General features: G+C 37.5%; 1 protein-coding gene across 23 annotated transcripts in view; it reads left to right on the forward strand.

The window, feature by feature from the left end:
- PAM (peptidylglycine alpha-amidating monooxygenase) overlaps positions 1-18,150 on the forward strand; it is a 308,314-nt gene that overhangs the window by 213,337 nt on the left and 76,827 nt on the right. For all 23 annotated transcript variants that reach the window (XM_043913698.1, XM_043913701.1, XM_043913704.1 and 20 more), the window contains one exon: positions 17,798-17,846. In XM_043913698.1, the coding sequence (XP_043769633.1) occupies positions 17,798-17,846 (49 nt within the window). The remainder of the gene's footprint in view (positions 1-17,797; positions 17,847-18,150) is intronic.

Raw genomic sequence — 18,150 nt, forward strand, 5'->3', positions numbered from 1 at the left:
TATGTCATTGCAGTAGAACGCTTTTGAACCACGGTGTTGGAGAAGTCTCTAGAGAGTCCCTTGGACTGCAAGGAGATCCCACCAGTCCTTCCTAAAGGAAATGAGTCCTGAATATTCATTGGAAGGACTGATGCTGAAGCTGAAGCCCCAGTACTTTGGCCACCTGAAGAACTGACTCATTGGAAAAGACCCTGATGCTGGGAAAGATTGAAGGGAGGAGAAGGGGAGGACAGAGGATGAGATGGTGGGATGGTGTCACCGACATGATGGATATGAGTTTGAGTGAACTCCGGGAGTTGGTGATGGACAGGGAGGCCTGGCGTGCTGCAGTCCATGGGGTCACAAAGAGTTGGACACAGCTGAGTGACTGAACTGAACTGAGTAGAAAGCAGACTGCTCTGGCTTCAGTGGAAGAATTGAGATGCTCTCGACTGCCTGTTTCCTGATCGCGGAGCTGCCGGGACTCAGGTGGAAGGCCGCTCCCCGTGCTTCCTTCGCTGTCTTCTCAATCTGTTGAAGCAGCTTCCTCCTGCGTGCTTTCCAGGGAGATACACCACACCTGCTTTTACTCTCTCCCCTGCAAAGTGAGCGATACTGTGGCTCGGGGTATTTAAGCCCACGTATTTTCAAGTGTTCCGGATGACTTTCCATGTGTAAGAATCTCCCTTGTATTCCAAATGGGGAGAGGGTGATTAAAGCTTCCCCTCCCCAAGGAGAAACCTGAAAACCATTATCTCTACACCAAAGGAGACGAAGACGACACCTTTCTAGCATTCAGTCTGGCTTTCTCTAAATAGGACCCTGACATGCACACATTGCAGCAGTCCTTATCACTTCCGGCATATAGGAGGTTAGTTCTCAACGTGAACTTTTTCCCCAGGACGCACATGTTTCCAAGTTCAACTCCAGGGACAGCAGCACCCGTGGTTCCAGGAAGGGTGCTCTTGACCTGAATTTCCCTTTTCACTGTCAACCCTGGGATTCCTGTGCCATTTAGCAAATCTCCTTTCTTCCTTCCCACCTCCCATTTTCTGTTTCTCTAATATACTTTGAGGTAGGGGCCCAAACTTTCATTCACATGCTTTGGGAAACATGCCATTTGGAATTAAGAACATTAAACCCTTTTGAAAGATATTCAGGTGCAGAAATCTTACATTACATTATGTCCCCTTTGGGAGTCTGAGACCCTGTCCCTAGTCACATGTGCTGAGACTCCTGTAGCACATTTTTCAGGTGGTCACACTGAGTGGGTTAAAGACAGAGGTAGTAAGGAGCATCACATTCGTTCTGATCAGATTTTGCTACCAAACATTAGCCAGAAAAACTTTAGGCTTCCAGAGCTTTTCAGGCCTCAGAATTGGAAAAAGTTCCAGTTGGGGAACAAGAAGCCTTAATTAGTTAAAATGCTAACAAGAATTAAAGGACTCTGGATATATCTGAATATTTTCTCATTAAAATAATCTCTCTCAAGCTTTATTGTTCATTTTTTGAAAAATACAGAAGACCATTAAAAAGAAAAGTAAAAAGTCACTCACGATACCTATTTAAAAATATATATAAATACGAGGTGACATTTGCACATATCTGTAAATATACTAAAAAGCCATTGAATTATACACTTTAAAGGGGTCAATTGTAAGGTATGTAAATTATATCTCCGTAAAATTATTATTTTTTTGTTTTTCAGACATGTAATTTATTTATTTATTTATTTTTAATTCTTTTTTTTCCCATTTATTTTTATTAGTTGGAGGCTAATTACTTTAAAATATTGTAGTGGTTTTTGCCATACATTGACATGTATATCTCAGTAAAATTATTGAAGAGAAGGTATATAGATGAAAAAGAAAAAAATTTATAATACCTTCTTCAATCCCATCTCCCTTTCTACCCCCAGCCCTACCCCCAGGTAACTGCTGTTTATATCTGCTGGTTTTCCATATGCTTCTCCCTTACACTTTTCTGTATACACACAGAAACCACAGATATGTATATCTGCACTTTTTTCCTTTTTTGGACAAAATTCAGATCACACTCTCCACAGATCTGCAGCTACTATTGTTTTTAATTTAAAGTGTACCCTGGGCATTTCTAAGGCAGCACAGGTAAGGTTCTTTCATTAATTATAGTGACTGCCTAGTATTCTGTTGGGTGGATATATTATAATTTATATATCCTTTTCCCCATTAAAGACATTTACATACTGAGTTATTTGTTATTGTAAGCAATTCTGAATTTTGAACTTTAACATTAGAAATGTTTTAGGTAACCATGTATTGCTACTGCAGGGTAGATGTCTAGAAATGGGATTTTAGGGTTATAGAGTATTGAAACCTTAAGAGATTCCACCATATTACCCGACAGAAGGATTTTTCCAATTTACAGTCCATAATGAATGAGCAGGCCTCATATCCTTATCTGCACTCAGTTCAGTTCAGTCACTCAGTCGTGTCCGACTCTTTGCCACCCCATGGACTGCAGCATGCCAGGCCTCCCTGTCCATCACCAGCTCCCGGGGCTTGCTCAAATTCATGTCCATTGAGTCGGTGATGCCATCCAACCATCTCATCCTCTGTCATCCCCTTCTCCTCCTGCCTCCAATCTTTCCCAGCATCAGAGTCTTTTCCAATGAGTCAGTTCTTTGCATCAGGTGGCCAAAGTATTGAAGTTTCAGCTTCACCTTCAGTCCTTCCAGTGAATAATCCTGACTGATTTCCTTTAGGATGGACCAGTTGGATCTCCTTGCAATCCAAGGGACTAACCTACACTAGATGTTTTCATAGTTGAAACATTTTACCCAGTGTTTACTTAAATCAAGGAACTGTTTTTAATGTTCCATTAAAACAATTAGAATTAGCAAAAAGTTCTTTAATAGAATTACCTCTAAAGTACATAGCAGTCTATGTCAGAATTTCTCAAAATCTTATGTCAACTACTTGTGCCAGAATCTCCTTGGGGTGCTTTTTAAAATGAAAATTCCTAGTTCCAACCAGACCTACTGAGTCAAATGCACAAGAAGCACAGGACTGGCCGTTGTGTCCTGGAACTATTTCTATTGACCAGAAGGAGCCAGTTGTTAATTTTCAGCTATTTAGTGAGCTTGTTGTTAAGTGTGCATGTGTGCTTAGCTGTTCAGCTGTGTCCAACTCTTGGACACAACAGGCTTCTCTGTTCGTGGGATTCTCCAGGCAAGGATACTGGAGTGGGTTACCCTTCCCTTCTCCAGGGGATCTCCTGACCCAGGGATCAAATCCAGGTCTCCTGCATTGTAGGTGGAGTCTCTACCAGCTGGGCCACCAAGGAGGTCCATTGTTAAGTATAGCTGTGATGAAAAGTAAAGGCAATAAATACTCAAAGATCATCATCCTCTAATTATCTTACTACATGTTGCTATTATCTGTACTCTGGTTGGTATTTATGTCTATTGACCTGTATGGTGGAAATAACTATAGAATGGTGCATGAATGGCTCGTTTTTCTCCCAGCACAGTGCTCAGTAATGTCACATTGATAGCTTGAAATCAATCATGGTGGGAAAATTTACACCACTGAAATAGACAAACGCTACAAATCAGTGCTTCATAAATTATTTTGTTGGTTGTTTAGACTTAAGAAAATAATGAAAACGATGTTAGTAGTGCAGATTATTGTGAATAGCCAAAATATTTTAGGAAATATTTTTTCAATTCAAAAACTACTATCCAACACTGCAAAGATTTTGCTCACCTTGTTGATGAGTAAGTGCAGTTTCAGCCTGTATCTTTTGTCATTTCAATAAAGCAGGATATCAACAAACATTCTTATCTGAAGGACTCACTCATCACTTATAACCATAGGTGAACTAAGAAAAGTTCAGCAAGAATTAAGGAAATAATTCTGTGAAATTCATCTGGTTATACGGAATTTATAAATAGTATGATTTATTTTATTATTTGTATAAGTTGTGTCCTACACGTCTTTTATGTTAATAAAACTATAATAAATGTGTATTTACACGCATGTGCACATTTTTTTCAGACAGCCTGGGTGTTATCAGCACACCCCTGAGCTCAACATTCTGAAATTTTAACGAGCTCCCCAGTTGACTTTTATGCAAACTACAGTTTGACAACTGAGTCTCAAATTTTCCTAGAGGATTAAATCTACTTCTAGGTTTTTTTTTCCCCCTGTACTCCAGGTATGTCAGCGACATCTCCTGAGGCTTGGGCCATGAGCAGAATAATTTTCATTTATCACAATAAGCATAATTAAATCTCAATTCTCTTAAGAAAAGGGGAGCTCTGAAAGAAGAAAATGCATTTAATTACCGTCTGGTTATTCTACCACTTTTTTATTTCACTTAGAAATTTGAAGGAGAGTTTATGTTTATTCTTAACATTTTCACAAAATTAGGTGTTTGGATTTTAAGATGCTATTTTAGTAATATAGAGAAGACACTTTGAATGTATGTATGACTTTCTTGGAGACACCCCTCCCTATATATAGGGATGCAAATGTTCACTCTTGACACTTAATCAAGATAGACCTTTTCAAAAAATGAACAAAAATAAGTTACATCCTTCCATTTTTTCCATTTTAAAAAAATTTTTAAGTGAAATATATGGGGTGACAGAGACTAGAAAGTGAGAGAATGGCAGAGACCATGAGACCAACTGTGAGAGATAAATGATTGGCAGGAAGGTACTGTTCAACCTGCATGACATTCCTTAGCCTCTTAGGCATTTTCAAAGGGGATGAGATTGGAACACGGCTGAAAAGGCATTGTGGAAAAGGAAACCGTGACTTTTACTTTCTTCCATAAAGGGTAAAAACCAAAGATCTTATGTCTTATGTACTAATTCATTTTTAAAACATTTGCTTTTAACACCAGAGACAGCCTTTGGGATGGTAGAAGTGTGACTGTAAAGACGTCTCCATCTATCTCAGCCCCTCCAGTTTACAGAAATGGAAATCAATACTCAGAAAGGTTAAGTGACTTGCCCGAGGTGGTATAGCTACTAGTCCAATGGTATTTAAAACTGGAAGAATTTAATTTGTGTTGAATTTCTAATTTGTAGCTTGTCAAAGTTCATGTTCTGACTATATAAGATAAATAATGGAGTCAGTCCTTCTTCAAGTCCTTTGAACCACTAGGAACAAAGAGGACATGAACTTTAACAAACTACAAATTAGAAATTCTGCACAAATCATCCTTGCCCAATAGAATAAATATGAGTAGAGGCTGGAGTGTTCACCTCATCTCATGTATTCCTTCTCATTCTGATGTATCAAGGAATCCACTCCCTTATGGAGGGATAGTTCTACACCAGGTTGCTTGATAATCCCTCTGATTTCAGAATAATTATAATAGGATGTTCTTCATGTTCTTCTGTAACCTTCATTAAACACAAGCAGCTTGTTGTGAGTCACGGGAATGATTTTAGGACTATTCAATACCTCTCAAATGATCCAGACGAAGTCTATTTTCCTGCAATATTTTTTTTTTTTTTGGCTTTTGTCAGTCTCATCACATAAATGTAAGCTCCCTGATTCTCTAGCTTCCTGAATGTCAATTTTGTTACTCATCTTCAGTTTGGAAGACTAATGGTCCTTATTCATCTCATTCATTCTGTGGGGCACCTGTTTATTTTAATACCTAAATATGGTCATTAAGTTTCAAGAATTGCGTTTTCATTCATTTGGTTATGAGAAGATGCAGAAAGCCCTGCAGTATTATTGCTTTTTAAGGAATGTATTCAGAATGTTCTTTATTCCTTAAAATGTGTTTTTTAAAGCAGTGTAATGTTGAACAATATAATATTTAGCGTTAAGTGATGTCTTTTAGGAAAAAAAAATTCCCTGATACTATTCAAGCTTTCATATTTTGCCTTTATTTTCTAGTTGTTTCCGAGACAGGCCTATACTTTGCCTTCATGTACCCCTTTGCAGCTCATGCTGTTTTAATCACCCATAATTACCAACACCTTTTTGAAGCAGGTCAGAGGTACATAGTCACTAATTAATTTCATTTAAATTAATACCAGATAACCTTTCATTTTTAACCAAAATAAATTAAGAGGAGAAATAAAGTTACTTGCCCATGGGCTCACATTAAAATTAGGAGACTCAAAGCATTTTTTCACGTACTCCATGAGTACTCAGGCTGGTGTCTACGGCCTGTCCCTTACTGGTCCCCTCATTGCCTTGGCATGTTTATGTTTTGTTTACTGTGTTATAGGAATTCTGGTAAAAGATGGAAGTCATCAGACAGAAATGCTAGCACCTGTACATTCCATTTCCTGTTTTCTATTAATTCCTTTTTTATGGTAGTTGACTGTCTTATAAAATGCAAGAGATACCCTAAATAAGTACATTACCAAAAAGACATTTAATGAAAGCTATTCAGATATTACTTTAATGATATTTACAAAATAATTCTGTTAGAAAAATAAAAGTCCAACTTTCCGTAGGCCTGGAAGAGACCCTTCTCACCTCCCTCTTTCTGCCAACTGAAACATTCCTCTCCTCTTCATCCAATTTGGAAACCCTTCATCCTGCTCCTTATTTCTTCCCATTCTAGATGAATTCTTCTTCTGTCCCTCTTTGGAAATTTTCCAGAGTCTATCTTCCTGTAGGGATGTCACCCCCCCCCCCCCGACAATTTTCTAGCTCCATTTCTTTGCAAGTATTACTTATCCTTGTTTTTCCAACTGAAGTGTAACACATCACCTATAATAACAGAAACGAGAATAAAATCTAAGAAGTAACTGAAGATCCTTCCAAACAAAACCTTTATCTTAGAGTGTGAAGATTTGCTTATGGTCTCAGGAAATTTTGACTGATAATCTGGGTCACTGAAGGGTTTTAGTGTTTGCCTTACTACTTGTTAACTCACAAATGCTTTATAAAAATGATTTAATAATCCACATGCCACATTACAACTTGAATATGTTGAATGACTGAAAATTAATGCTAAATCAAATATATAAGCTATAATATCCAAAGTATATTTCCTAATTAATACCATGGACTATATGCATGCATAATTTTATGTAAATTTGGATTTTTTAATTGAAGAACCAAAATACAATGTACAATATAGTATTTTAAGTTGACGAAGATAATTGCATTGCAAATTCAGCCACTGATTTTAGGTTGAGGTTCAAAAAACATATTCCAACTAAATTACAGCATTTGGGCCACATGAGCTTCCTGTTTTCGAAAGAAAATAGGAAGGTATTGCTGCTAGATTACCCTCTCTCTGTTTATCATTTATGAGCACTTAGAGGTTTCGGTTAAATAAAGAAGGGAGAACACATTATTGCAGAAAGTAATTGAGAATTCCAAAGAAAGTGAAAGATAAGCCTTTTATGTATATCAAAACATACACTCAAGATGATTCAAAAATTCATAATGGAGCACTTTATATGAGACATGTGATTTTAGCTTTATATTTCAAATTAAGTTTCCTTGATTAAAACTCTTAAGGTTCCTCTTCATTCCATAACCTATTCTTCCTTTCTGTGGTTCCTAGATTTGTGCTTTTACATTCTGCCCTCAGTGGGGAGGACAGACAATTGAGAGAATGCAAAAAAAGAAGAAAAAAATTAGATTTCCACTTTAAAGATGAATATATATTAAAAACTGACATATGCACAGGAAGTAAAAAGAGTTTGATAGGACTTTTCACTGAGAGAAAGGGGAAATAATAAAATAACTTTTAGTGCCAGGTATTCAGCCTCCCAGGTGGCACAGTGATAAAGAACCTGCCTGCCGATTCAGGAGATGCAAGAGCCGTAGGTTTGATCCCTGGGTCAGGAAGATCCCCTGGAGGAGGCAGTGGCAACCCACTCCAGTATTCTTGCCTGAAAATCACATGGACAGAAGAACCTAGGGGGCTACAGTCCATGGGGTCGCAAAGAGTCTCACACGACTGAGCAACTGAACACTGAACAGGTATCATATTTAAAAACTGCCAACTAAAGCCCATGGAACTAGTAGACAGGCTAGTTAAAGGTGTGAAAAGACAGCACCTTTGGAAAGACAAATGAATGTTTAAATACACTGTGTACACCAAGTAAAGATTTAAAACTTAATGCCTCGGGAAGGGGCCACAAGTAGAGAGCTTTTTGCTTCTTGATCTGAATGCTAGTTACAAGAGTGTGTTAGTTTTCTTAAAATCCTCAGGCTATACTTTATGATTTGTACCCTATTCCATATATTATAGTTCAACAAAAAGTTCAAAAAACAGTCAATCTTTTTAAAAGCTCCATGCCATGTTTTTAAAAATTATGTATTTACTTAGGTTTTGGGGGTTTCGTCTTTTAATTTTACTCTCTTAGAAGCATGATTCTAGAGCAGGCTCATCGTTCTGAGAGAAGAACCACTGTGAACCCTAAGCTTCACCATGGCGTCTTTTCTCTGCATTCATAAGAGATGGAAAGAGGAACGTGCTCCAACATTTGTCCTGCCGTAACATCCTCTGCACACACAGCGATTATAAAAGCTCGCTGGTGAGCCTGCCTGCCTGCCTTCCATTTGATCTCTTTTGGGAACAGCACAAGCCATCATTCGTGAAAGTCATCTTCTTGCAGGATGGATAAATGCATTTTTTCTTCCTTGCCACAGGACAAATGGAAGCTAGTAATTTCTAGTCCCACGGCAGTGAATACAAAATCAAAGGAGGCTGACTCACTGCAGTGACAGCTTCAAAAGGAATCCTTTTTTGAAGATTTTTTTTTTTTGTAGTGCTGGTTTATTTAGCACTGAAGCTTGTCTCTGAGCCAGCTTTTAGCAGCCTCCAGGAACACCTCTGTGCAGTTTCTGTCGTGTATTAATAGTGCCCCCACTTTGGCCCTATTTGCCCACCAGACACACGTTTGCTGTGACGGCTTAAGATGTTAGCGCTTTTTGAGTGCAGACAATTTTATATCAATGTATCTGTAACTGGAGAGTCCTGAGATGATGAAAATATGCTCTCAGTGAATTCTCTGGGAGAAATTCGGTGACTGAGATCTCATTTTGTGGAAACTCTTAAAAAACTTCTATATATGCCTGTTCGGGTTACTTTGGAGAATCATCTTTTTACCGAATACTATTAAGTGACTGCATGACCTGCGTTTATATTCCAGGAGTACCAAAACCAACAGTAAAGGAGCTGTGTCTTATCTTCATTAAAACCAGGGTTCCATTCAACGTGCCTGTGCTCAGAATGAACACAGGACCCCGATCCGCTGTGCCCGCCATGGCTTCTTCTTTGCCTCTCATTCTTGTGTCGTGTCTGCTGCAGCAGGGTTCCAGATGTACAGAAATAACCCTTTTTATATAACAGCACGGTCCAACTGTATGGAAATAACTTAAAAAAATAAGATGTGGCTCAACCGACAGAAATGACAGCAGTCTGCTCCAGTACCAAGGAAGCTGGCTGTGTTGCATCTACTAAGAGACCTCACTCTCCACTCTCCTAAGGGATTCTCCGAGTAATTTTGAGTATATGAAATTTTCCCTGACTATTGAAATGAATCCCCAAGTAATCTATTCCTTGCCACCTTTGGGAGCCATGATTTAATCTCAGCAAAACAAACATCATCTGTCCCATTCATTTAATGGTGTTAATTCAGAACAAAGAACCATAAGGTTAAGATCAAGCCAGCATTCAAATTGTTATTAAGAAAACTGTGGACATACATTATTGAAAAATTATTGGTGTGTCTTATACCCTTAAATCATTTTTTTTCTGTTAATTCAAGACAGGCAGAAAAACAGAAAGAGATCGTTAAATTTTTTGTTCAGAACACTCTGGGAGGGTGGAAGGGTATGAGACAGTTTACTGTTTGCTCACACATTTTCTAAAATGTGTTTTTGATATTAAAGATCTTAGTTCTTTGTTTTTCATAAGACTTGACAGTGGTTCCAGGCATGCTTTTTAGTACTTCCATGAGGAAAGGATCCATCATCTAAAACTGTGGTGGGGATAGTAGATAATGGGTGTGCTTTATCCTCTACCTTCTGAGGAGAGTGCAGTGAATTGAAATCCTTGCTATGACTGTCTTTCTGAAGGACTTTTCCAATTAATGGGATGTTGTTGTAACAACACATTGGTTCCCTCAGGAACAATGATTAACCTGGTTTTTGGTTTTTTTTTTATTGAAGCAGGAAGCATCCAGGACAAGATGAGCTCATGAAATATATCTCTTGAGGGAAAGATTAGGACAGCAGACTTTTAAGAACCTAAGATGTAATAGGTTATCATCATGCATTATTCCACATCCTTACTACTTAGCTATGAATCCAATCAGGAACTAAAAGCTATTATTAGAAAAGCAAGCTAAATAGTGTGGAATGGATAACCTCATATCCCATGCATCTACCTCCCATTAAGAGAAATGAACTTCCTATCTAAGTGGGGATCCTTAAGTACCACTGGTTACTTATCCATCCTTGCTTAATTCTTGTAGCTTAGTTTCAGGACATTTCATAGATAAAATTCCTTGGAAGTCTCTAAGAAATAGAATTCTTTTTTAAAAGTAAATAATGTTTACTAAATATTGACTTTTGAGAATTAGTACCGATTAGCGTTGATACCCAGATGTATCACCAGTTAGCTGAATTACCTTGGTCAAGGTTAAGTCTCGGTTGCTACTTTTCCCCTGTCTATAAAGTACAAGAATTGAACTCCATCATCTCCAGGGTGCCTTCCTATTCTGAAATTCAATGAGTCTATATGTTTGATAAAATACCTCGCTGTGGTTATACATCTCTGCCTAAGCAGAGAACAATTTTCCAAAAAGAGAAGCTGAAACCCTTGTGGAGCAGTCATCCAGTTTTCATCTGACTCAAGATTAGATTCTGATTGAATGTTATTTTCAGTTTTCATCCAAGCCTGGAAGCACTTGTTTCTTTCATTATCAGACGATTCTTTAGAAGTCTTAACCAATGGACCACCAGGACTTCTATGGCTTGATGTGCTTCTAAGACATTAGTAGACTTGATATTACTTTATTTTCTTTTTAAAAATGATTCTTTTAACATTTTCACTGTTAATATCTTCACCATTACAAAAAGTTCCAGTATATACACATGACATTATAATGGATTGTAGTGACATAAAATGAAATATACTTCCCAGTGTCATCTGATCCCTACTTAGTGAATGAAGTTTCATCACTGTTTCTTTAAATCAATCTAAAAGGGTTGATTTAAAGGTGAAAAGTATGGAGAAGGCAATGGCAACCCACTCCAGTACTCTTGCCTGGAAAATCCCATGGACAGAGGAGCCTGGTAGGCTGCAGTCCATGGGGTCGCACAGAGTCAGACACGACTGAAGTGACTGAGCAGCAGCAGCAGCATATTCCCAACATCACAATTCTCCTCCTTACTGTTCTCAGAAACACAAGGAATAATCTGATCCAGGACCAGGACCACCTCTCCAAATGACTATTTATAAAGACTTTTGGAGCTGCACTGAAACATCAGTTATAGTTAAACCAACCTGGTTTTTTTTCTTAATGAATTGAGTTCCCAAGGTACCTTATTAAAGATCTTTCAGAAAGCTCAAAAAAAAATTAAAAATAAAAAAAAGGTGAAAAGTATTTCTTAATGAAGGAGAACAGCAGTCATGAAAGATCCTTTTAACAGGGATATCTTGGGTTCAGTCTTCTATAAATACAAAACATTAATAGCTGAAAGTCAGGTGTTCACCAGTGTACCTTGGAGAGAGCATGTGCCTACAGCCCAGTACAGTAAAAGAGCAATTTGTTTTTGAAAAAGACTAAATAAGTAGAGATACCTGGAAAGAAGAGCTGTCAAGATTTTTGCATGATGATAGCTGTACAGGACAAGTGAATAATTAAGAGAACAGTTTCAAAATCAGTATAAAAATTGCCTCACTCATTTTTTTATATACACATATAATCCTATTGAACTAACTTCTTCTAGTCCAGAACTTAGAAACAGGTTATCTTGAGTCTGGTCAAGGGGATCTTTATTACTAAAAGTCATGGAAGGACTTTGAAATAGTGCATTATCAACTTCATCAAGGTGCTATAGTCCCTAATGCAAGAATTTCATTTTAGCCAGACCAGGATGTTTTTGTCTCACTGACATTTCACTGTATCACTGATGACTCTGTTCTGTATATCCCTAGTTTGTACCTTTCTGAATCAGCATTTCTGTTTCCATTTTCAAAATACCTATTTTGTGCAATATCTTTAGCATACCATTTCAATTCTAATTCTGTTTTTTAATCATCTCTTTGCTCATTTGATATTCCCATTCCCCCCCACTTTGTTCCATTCCTGTTATTAAGTTGGAAAAATGTGGTGTTCTTCAGTTAAAGAAATTTCTGACCTATAGCTTTGAAAATATAGTTCTTAAAAGTAAAATATTGGTGTTCTGAAATTTTTTAGAATCTACCAATAAAAAGAGTAATGATCATAGTAACTTATATTTATTGAGTATTTTCTATGATCTAAATAGAGTGCTACATTCTTTATGTATATGTCTCATGTATGGCCTGAAGTTTCTTAGTGGTGTCATTATTGATCATGAGTACTAGTCTGTTGCTGCTGCTGCTAAGTCGCTTCAGTCATGTCCGACTCTGTGCGACCCCATAGACGGCAGCCCACCAGACTTCGCCGTCCCTGGGATTCTCCAGGCAAGAACACTGGAGTGGGTTGCCATTTCCTTCTCCAATGCAGGAAAGTGAAGTCGCTCAGTCATGTCCGACTCTTAGCGACCCCATGGACTGCAGCCTACCAGGCTCCTCCGTCCACAGGATTTTCAGGCAAGAGTACTGGAGTGGGGTGCCATTGCCTTCTCTGGAGTACTAGTCTACCAGATATTAAATAGATAACTTTTTAGATCCTACTCCTTTTAAACAAAGGAACTCAGAGAGGACCTAGGGGAAACGTGTGATGATTTTGTAAGGGACTGTGGTCAAATGGCTGTGTGTGATGAAACTGTAAAGGTTAATTCTAAAGTTTCCACCCAACAAACCTTACACATTGTACATTGGAAAGGTGCAACATTTATGTTGAAATATAAGTCAAGAGAATAGTCCTCACTTCCTGTTCTACCTTTCACTCAGACCTTCAATTCTGTGATTTCAGGCCGTTTCAGTTATTTCATCCAAAACCGTTCAACCTTTGCTTAATGTGTGGTGTTCTGTTTCTCTGGTCTTCTGCCGTGCTTCAATTTTTCCATCTATTCCTCTTCCTCTCTTCTGTTTACTTTCATCCTAGTCACAGAATTACATTTCTCGACTAGCTTTTTCAACCAGCATATGATTTGCATACTCGAGTTCATTTCCTGTACCTTTCTTAACTATCTCTGTCCTGATTGCATTTTTTTCATCGTGTGTGGTAAAATATTAGCAGAAGCACTGATGTGTTTCTTTAGGATAATAAACCTTTAAAGCGTCATCCATTTCAAGAGACAGATTTCATTTATAGCCTAGTGAATTGAAATGAATTAATTCTTATGAGGCTTCATATCTTGTGGCTGAAGTGCCATGTTACAATAGAAGGGCAAGCAAAGTCACAGCCCACTGGAAATCATCAGTAAAATATGGAAAACCAACTGAAGTTTCTGAGTTCAGAAGTAAGATCAGTGTGGAGGTTATGGAAATAATGTTGCGTAACTGTGGCTAGGATCATGTTAGAGTTAAAAGGTCACAATCTCCACACCAAACGCTAGGCTGAAATATGCTTCTCTCCAAAGCTGCCCCTTGGAATAGGAATAGCTGTGGATCCTGGAGCCCTCCAGACCTCCAGACAGCCTTGTCTGAGGGAGTTCAGGTTACTCCTGCTGAAACTTCTCAATGTGTGTATATGCAAACACATGGGCTCCTCAGGTCAAACTGTAGGAAGTCAAACTGGAAGAAATCCTAGTGATTTATAACAATAAAATTTGATTTTGAAATAATGTATTTTCATAGCCATTGATTCAAACAATATCAAAAATGTATATGAATATGCTCTATAAGTATTTTCTTTGTGATAACTCTTAGCATGTTGCTCAACTAAAATATCATCATTAAAATATTTATCCACTACTAAGTTAAAGAATTTCCTCAAGTTACTCAGCTGGTCTTGTGATTGTTACCCCATGGATAAATAATGATATATATATCTAAAGTGTGATGTTTCTATCTAAAGCATAAAGCATAATATCTAAACACTCATACACATAGGCACACATGCACACAGCAGTTTTTTTAGAATGCCTCATTTTTTGCTGACTCAGTGGATCAAATTCACAGGATAAATTTGATGGAAACAAATTCTTTCATCCATGACTAAGAAACTCTATTTAGTGTGATTATTTAGGTGTGTTTCTTCACCAGTTTTCCTTCTGTATATTTTGATTTCTGGAGCTTTTTGTTAAACAGATAAGATTTTCACTTTGTATATTCATTAGCCTTCTAACCATAGAAGATTTTGTTGTTGTTTAGTCCCTGAGTTGTGTCCAACTCTTTTCTGACCACATGGACTGTGGCCCACCAGGCTTCTCTGTCCATGGGATTTCCCAGGCAAGAATACTGGGGCGGGTTGCCATTTCCTGCTCTAGGGGATCTTCACAACCCAGAGATCAAACCCACGTCTCCTGCACTGGCAGGTGGATTCTTTACCACTGAGCTACCTAGGAAGCTCTATACAAGATGTACATTCTGTAAAACAAAACTTAAGAGTCTCAAAACACAATTTTCCCTAAAGTCATTATATTATAATACCTAAGTCAGAAGTTCAGTATATTTTTCTCCAGAATGTGTTGAGCTTCTCATATTACTACTTGAGTTTTTAGCTAATTAGTTATTATTATTACAGAATATGGCATTGGCTGATCACGTTTAAATCTCTGTAGGGAAGGAAGAAGCAATTATATAGAAATTATTTAATTTCCTGTCTTTTAATTTCATGAAAATTTTGATGTGTGCTTAGAAAATGTCTTCAAATTAAAAGTTATTTTTGACTTGTTTTCATGCTTTTGAGTAAAAATCTACTCAATTTAGACAATTCTAATCAAGAACATTATCTAAGAGGATGATCAGTTACTGGCAATAGCTGGCATGTTACTGTTAATAACATTCCTACTACTTTTAATTTGGTGACATATTTCAGCTTTAGTGATAAATTATTTAATAGTTGCCGAAATGTGTCAGTTAACTTATTTATTTTTCTCATGGAGTTTTTTTTTTTGAAGTCGTGGTAAAGAATATTAGCCAAGTTGAACATCAAAATGTGATTAACTTGATTCTTTCAAAGCAAGGATATAATATAAAACTAAGAGACAGTTAGCCGCTTAGAACCTTTTGCTTCGTTGGACATAGTGGAGTGGGAGAAATTCTCGCCTGGTATTATTAATTAAAATAAAAAATTACAAAACCCAACCACTCAGTAATTAATGAGTCATCTGTAAGTGCCAGATAATGTGCTAGGTGGACACCTTCTATGATCCTGTCCTCAGTTGCTTTAAATCTTCCAGTGGGCTTCTTGGGAGACAGAAAATGAAACCCAGAATCTTAAGATACTCCGCATGACCTAGCCAGTCTCCTGCCTCTTGGCCACTGTGTCCTTCCTAGACCTCAATAGATAAAAGAGCTGCCCAGGGTCCTGTTACCCTGTTGAGCTCACAGCGTGGCAGTACCCTGTTTATGTGCTTGGTATTTTGTTTCTCCTTGTCCCTCCTACCCCACTTCCTGTGTCTCCACTGCCACCAGAGCGGAAACACCGTGACAGCAGGAGATCTGGACCTGTGCTTTTCACTGTATCCCAGTTGTGAAGAATATAGCAATTGCTCAGTGAATGAATATTCACTGAATGCACAAATGATTACCATTTCTCGAAATACCCTTTGACAATAGATATTTTCTTATACACAGGATAAATGTTTTCTGAAAACAACTCAGCTAATTAGATGAGTCTCTGGAGTGTAGAATTCATTTGGTATAAATGAATGATATACTTTCCACTATTCTCTTTTGATCAGTGAAGATACTTGGGTAATTCAGGGTGAATCCAATGGCTAATCATTTTGAAAGTAGTATAGAGTAGGTGTATCTACTAAGTCTCAATCAGCGCACTTAGGAAAACTTGTTCCCAACAATAAACAATTTTAATAAATTAAGCAACAATATTCAATTCTCCTTTCTATATCTAAAGCATAGGCAAAAATGAAGATAAACCTGTTGTATTCATTCTTTTGTTTATTACTGTTTTCTCATCTATTTAAAACTCAGTTGAAATTTTTTAAAAAAGAATTCAATGAAATTATTATGAAAATAGGATCTCACTGAAATTGATTTAAGAGAGCAGACAGTCTGTTTGTAAATTGATGCTAATGTGATGTTAAATGTAAAATTAAATATAAAATGTTCATCATTGCATTTATTTCTGTACTATTTTTGTGAAGATCAAGCTTAATACTATACAGAGAAGTTTCCTTTGTGTTTTACTACTGAATTATTAAACATGACTTTTTATACTTTCTTTCTAAACTTTATCTATAGTAAATCAACATGTCTATATTACTAGTTAAGTTACCTGTTATTATACATTTTTATGTGATGTTACCTTTGCTTTTCTTATGAGAATTGCAGACGAAAGGAAAATTTTTTCTTAAAAACTCATATGCTATTATTTATTAGTATACTTCATGTCTTAATTTCTAATATAAATCTAACATTCTTGTACATACTCAATAGTTATATTAAAGTCAACTCCAAGTTGAGATATAAGGTTTTACAATTCCTTAGAACAAAATGCGTAGAAAGAATTTAACATATACAGGAATGGAAGGAATGAGTAAGTCTGAGTTACTATTCATGGTGTCTGTGGTTAAAGATCAGCAAGTTCAAAAGAGATAAGAATTTGGATGGGTGATTTAAATTTTTACCTTCTTTCTACCTGAGAAAGACGAAGGAAGAAAGGAGAGGATGTGTAAGAGGTCTCTGAAGTGTCGTTGGCAAAGGTACAGAGATACTCAGACACTTTCCACTGAAGTTAGGGTATAAAAAGAATGAACATACGGTTCCTATTTAGAAGGTAGGATTAAGCGAGGCTTAGAAACCAAGTAAGGTGATTCCTATACATAAATTTGAGACATTATAGGCTCCAAAAAATGATAATACCTTGAAAGCCCAAATTATGGACTAATTCAGTTTTTGAAAAGTAGAAAAGCTAATTGTTTGGATACCCGTAGAACAAAACCAATCCAGTTCACGAGCTTTTCTGGATGTTTCAACAACACAAATAGTCTATAGAGAGTGGGCATAGCTTTCTTCTGTGAACTTCCGTGGGCTTCCCTGGTGGCTCAGAGGTTAAAGCGTCTGCCTGCAATGTGGGAGACCGGGGTTCGATTCCTGGGTCGGGAAGATCCCCTAGAGAAGGAAATGGCAACTCACTCCAGTACTCTTGCCTGGAGAACCCCATGGACAGAGGAGCCTAGTGGGCTACAGTCCCCGGGGTCACAGAGTCGGACAGACTGAGAGACTTCACTTCACTTCATAGAGAGTGGGCATAGCTTTCTTCCGTGAGCTTATGACTAGCATTTTAGTGTGTCTGCTAGAAAGCAGATAACCGGTCAGTTTGATGAGTCAAGAAAAAGCTACAGACTACTTGAAATGATAGTTTTGTTGTTGCTCTGTGATACATTGGAATTAAATGGATTTTATGCGTATGAAAGTACTCCGTAAACTGTAAAACACCAGGCAAACGAAATATATAGGGTTTTTAAACTTAGGATTGATTTATTACTTAACATTTTTAATTTGAAATTCATTATTCATATTTGAGATGTGTATTTTGTGTGTGTATTTTCAGATAATCACAAGGACTGCTCTGGTGTTTCCTTACACCTCACACGCCTGCCGTAAGTACTTCGGTTATCCTATCTGAGTGACAACTTTTAAAGATCTTCAAGAGCTTAAAAGTGGGAAATCCACTATGCTAGTTATCTACTGCTGTATAACAAATTATTCTCAACGTAGTGGCTTCAAACAGCAAACGTTTATTGTCTCGGTTGCCTGTGGCTAAGGAGTTTGGGCACAGCTTAGCTGGGTGCTGGTCGTCTGACACGAGGCCACAGTGAGAATCTCGGCCAGGGTTTCAGCCGTCTGGAGACTCGGCCGGGGCGGATTCGCTCGCGGGCTCTCTCATGTGGCTGTTGCCGGGGT

Source organism: Cervus elaphus, chromosome 9 (assembly GCF_910594005.1).
Source record: "Cervus elaphus chromosome 9, mCerEla1.1, whole genome shotgun sequence".
In the NCBI taxonomy this organism is placed as follows: domain Eukaryota; kingdom Metazoa; phylum Chordata; class Mammalia; order Artiodactyla; family Cervidae; genus Cervus; species Cervus elaphus.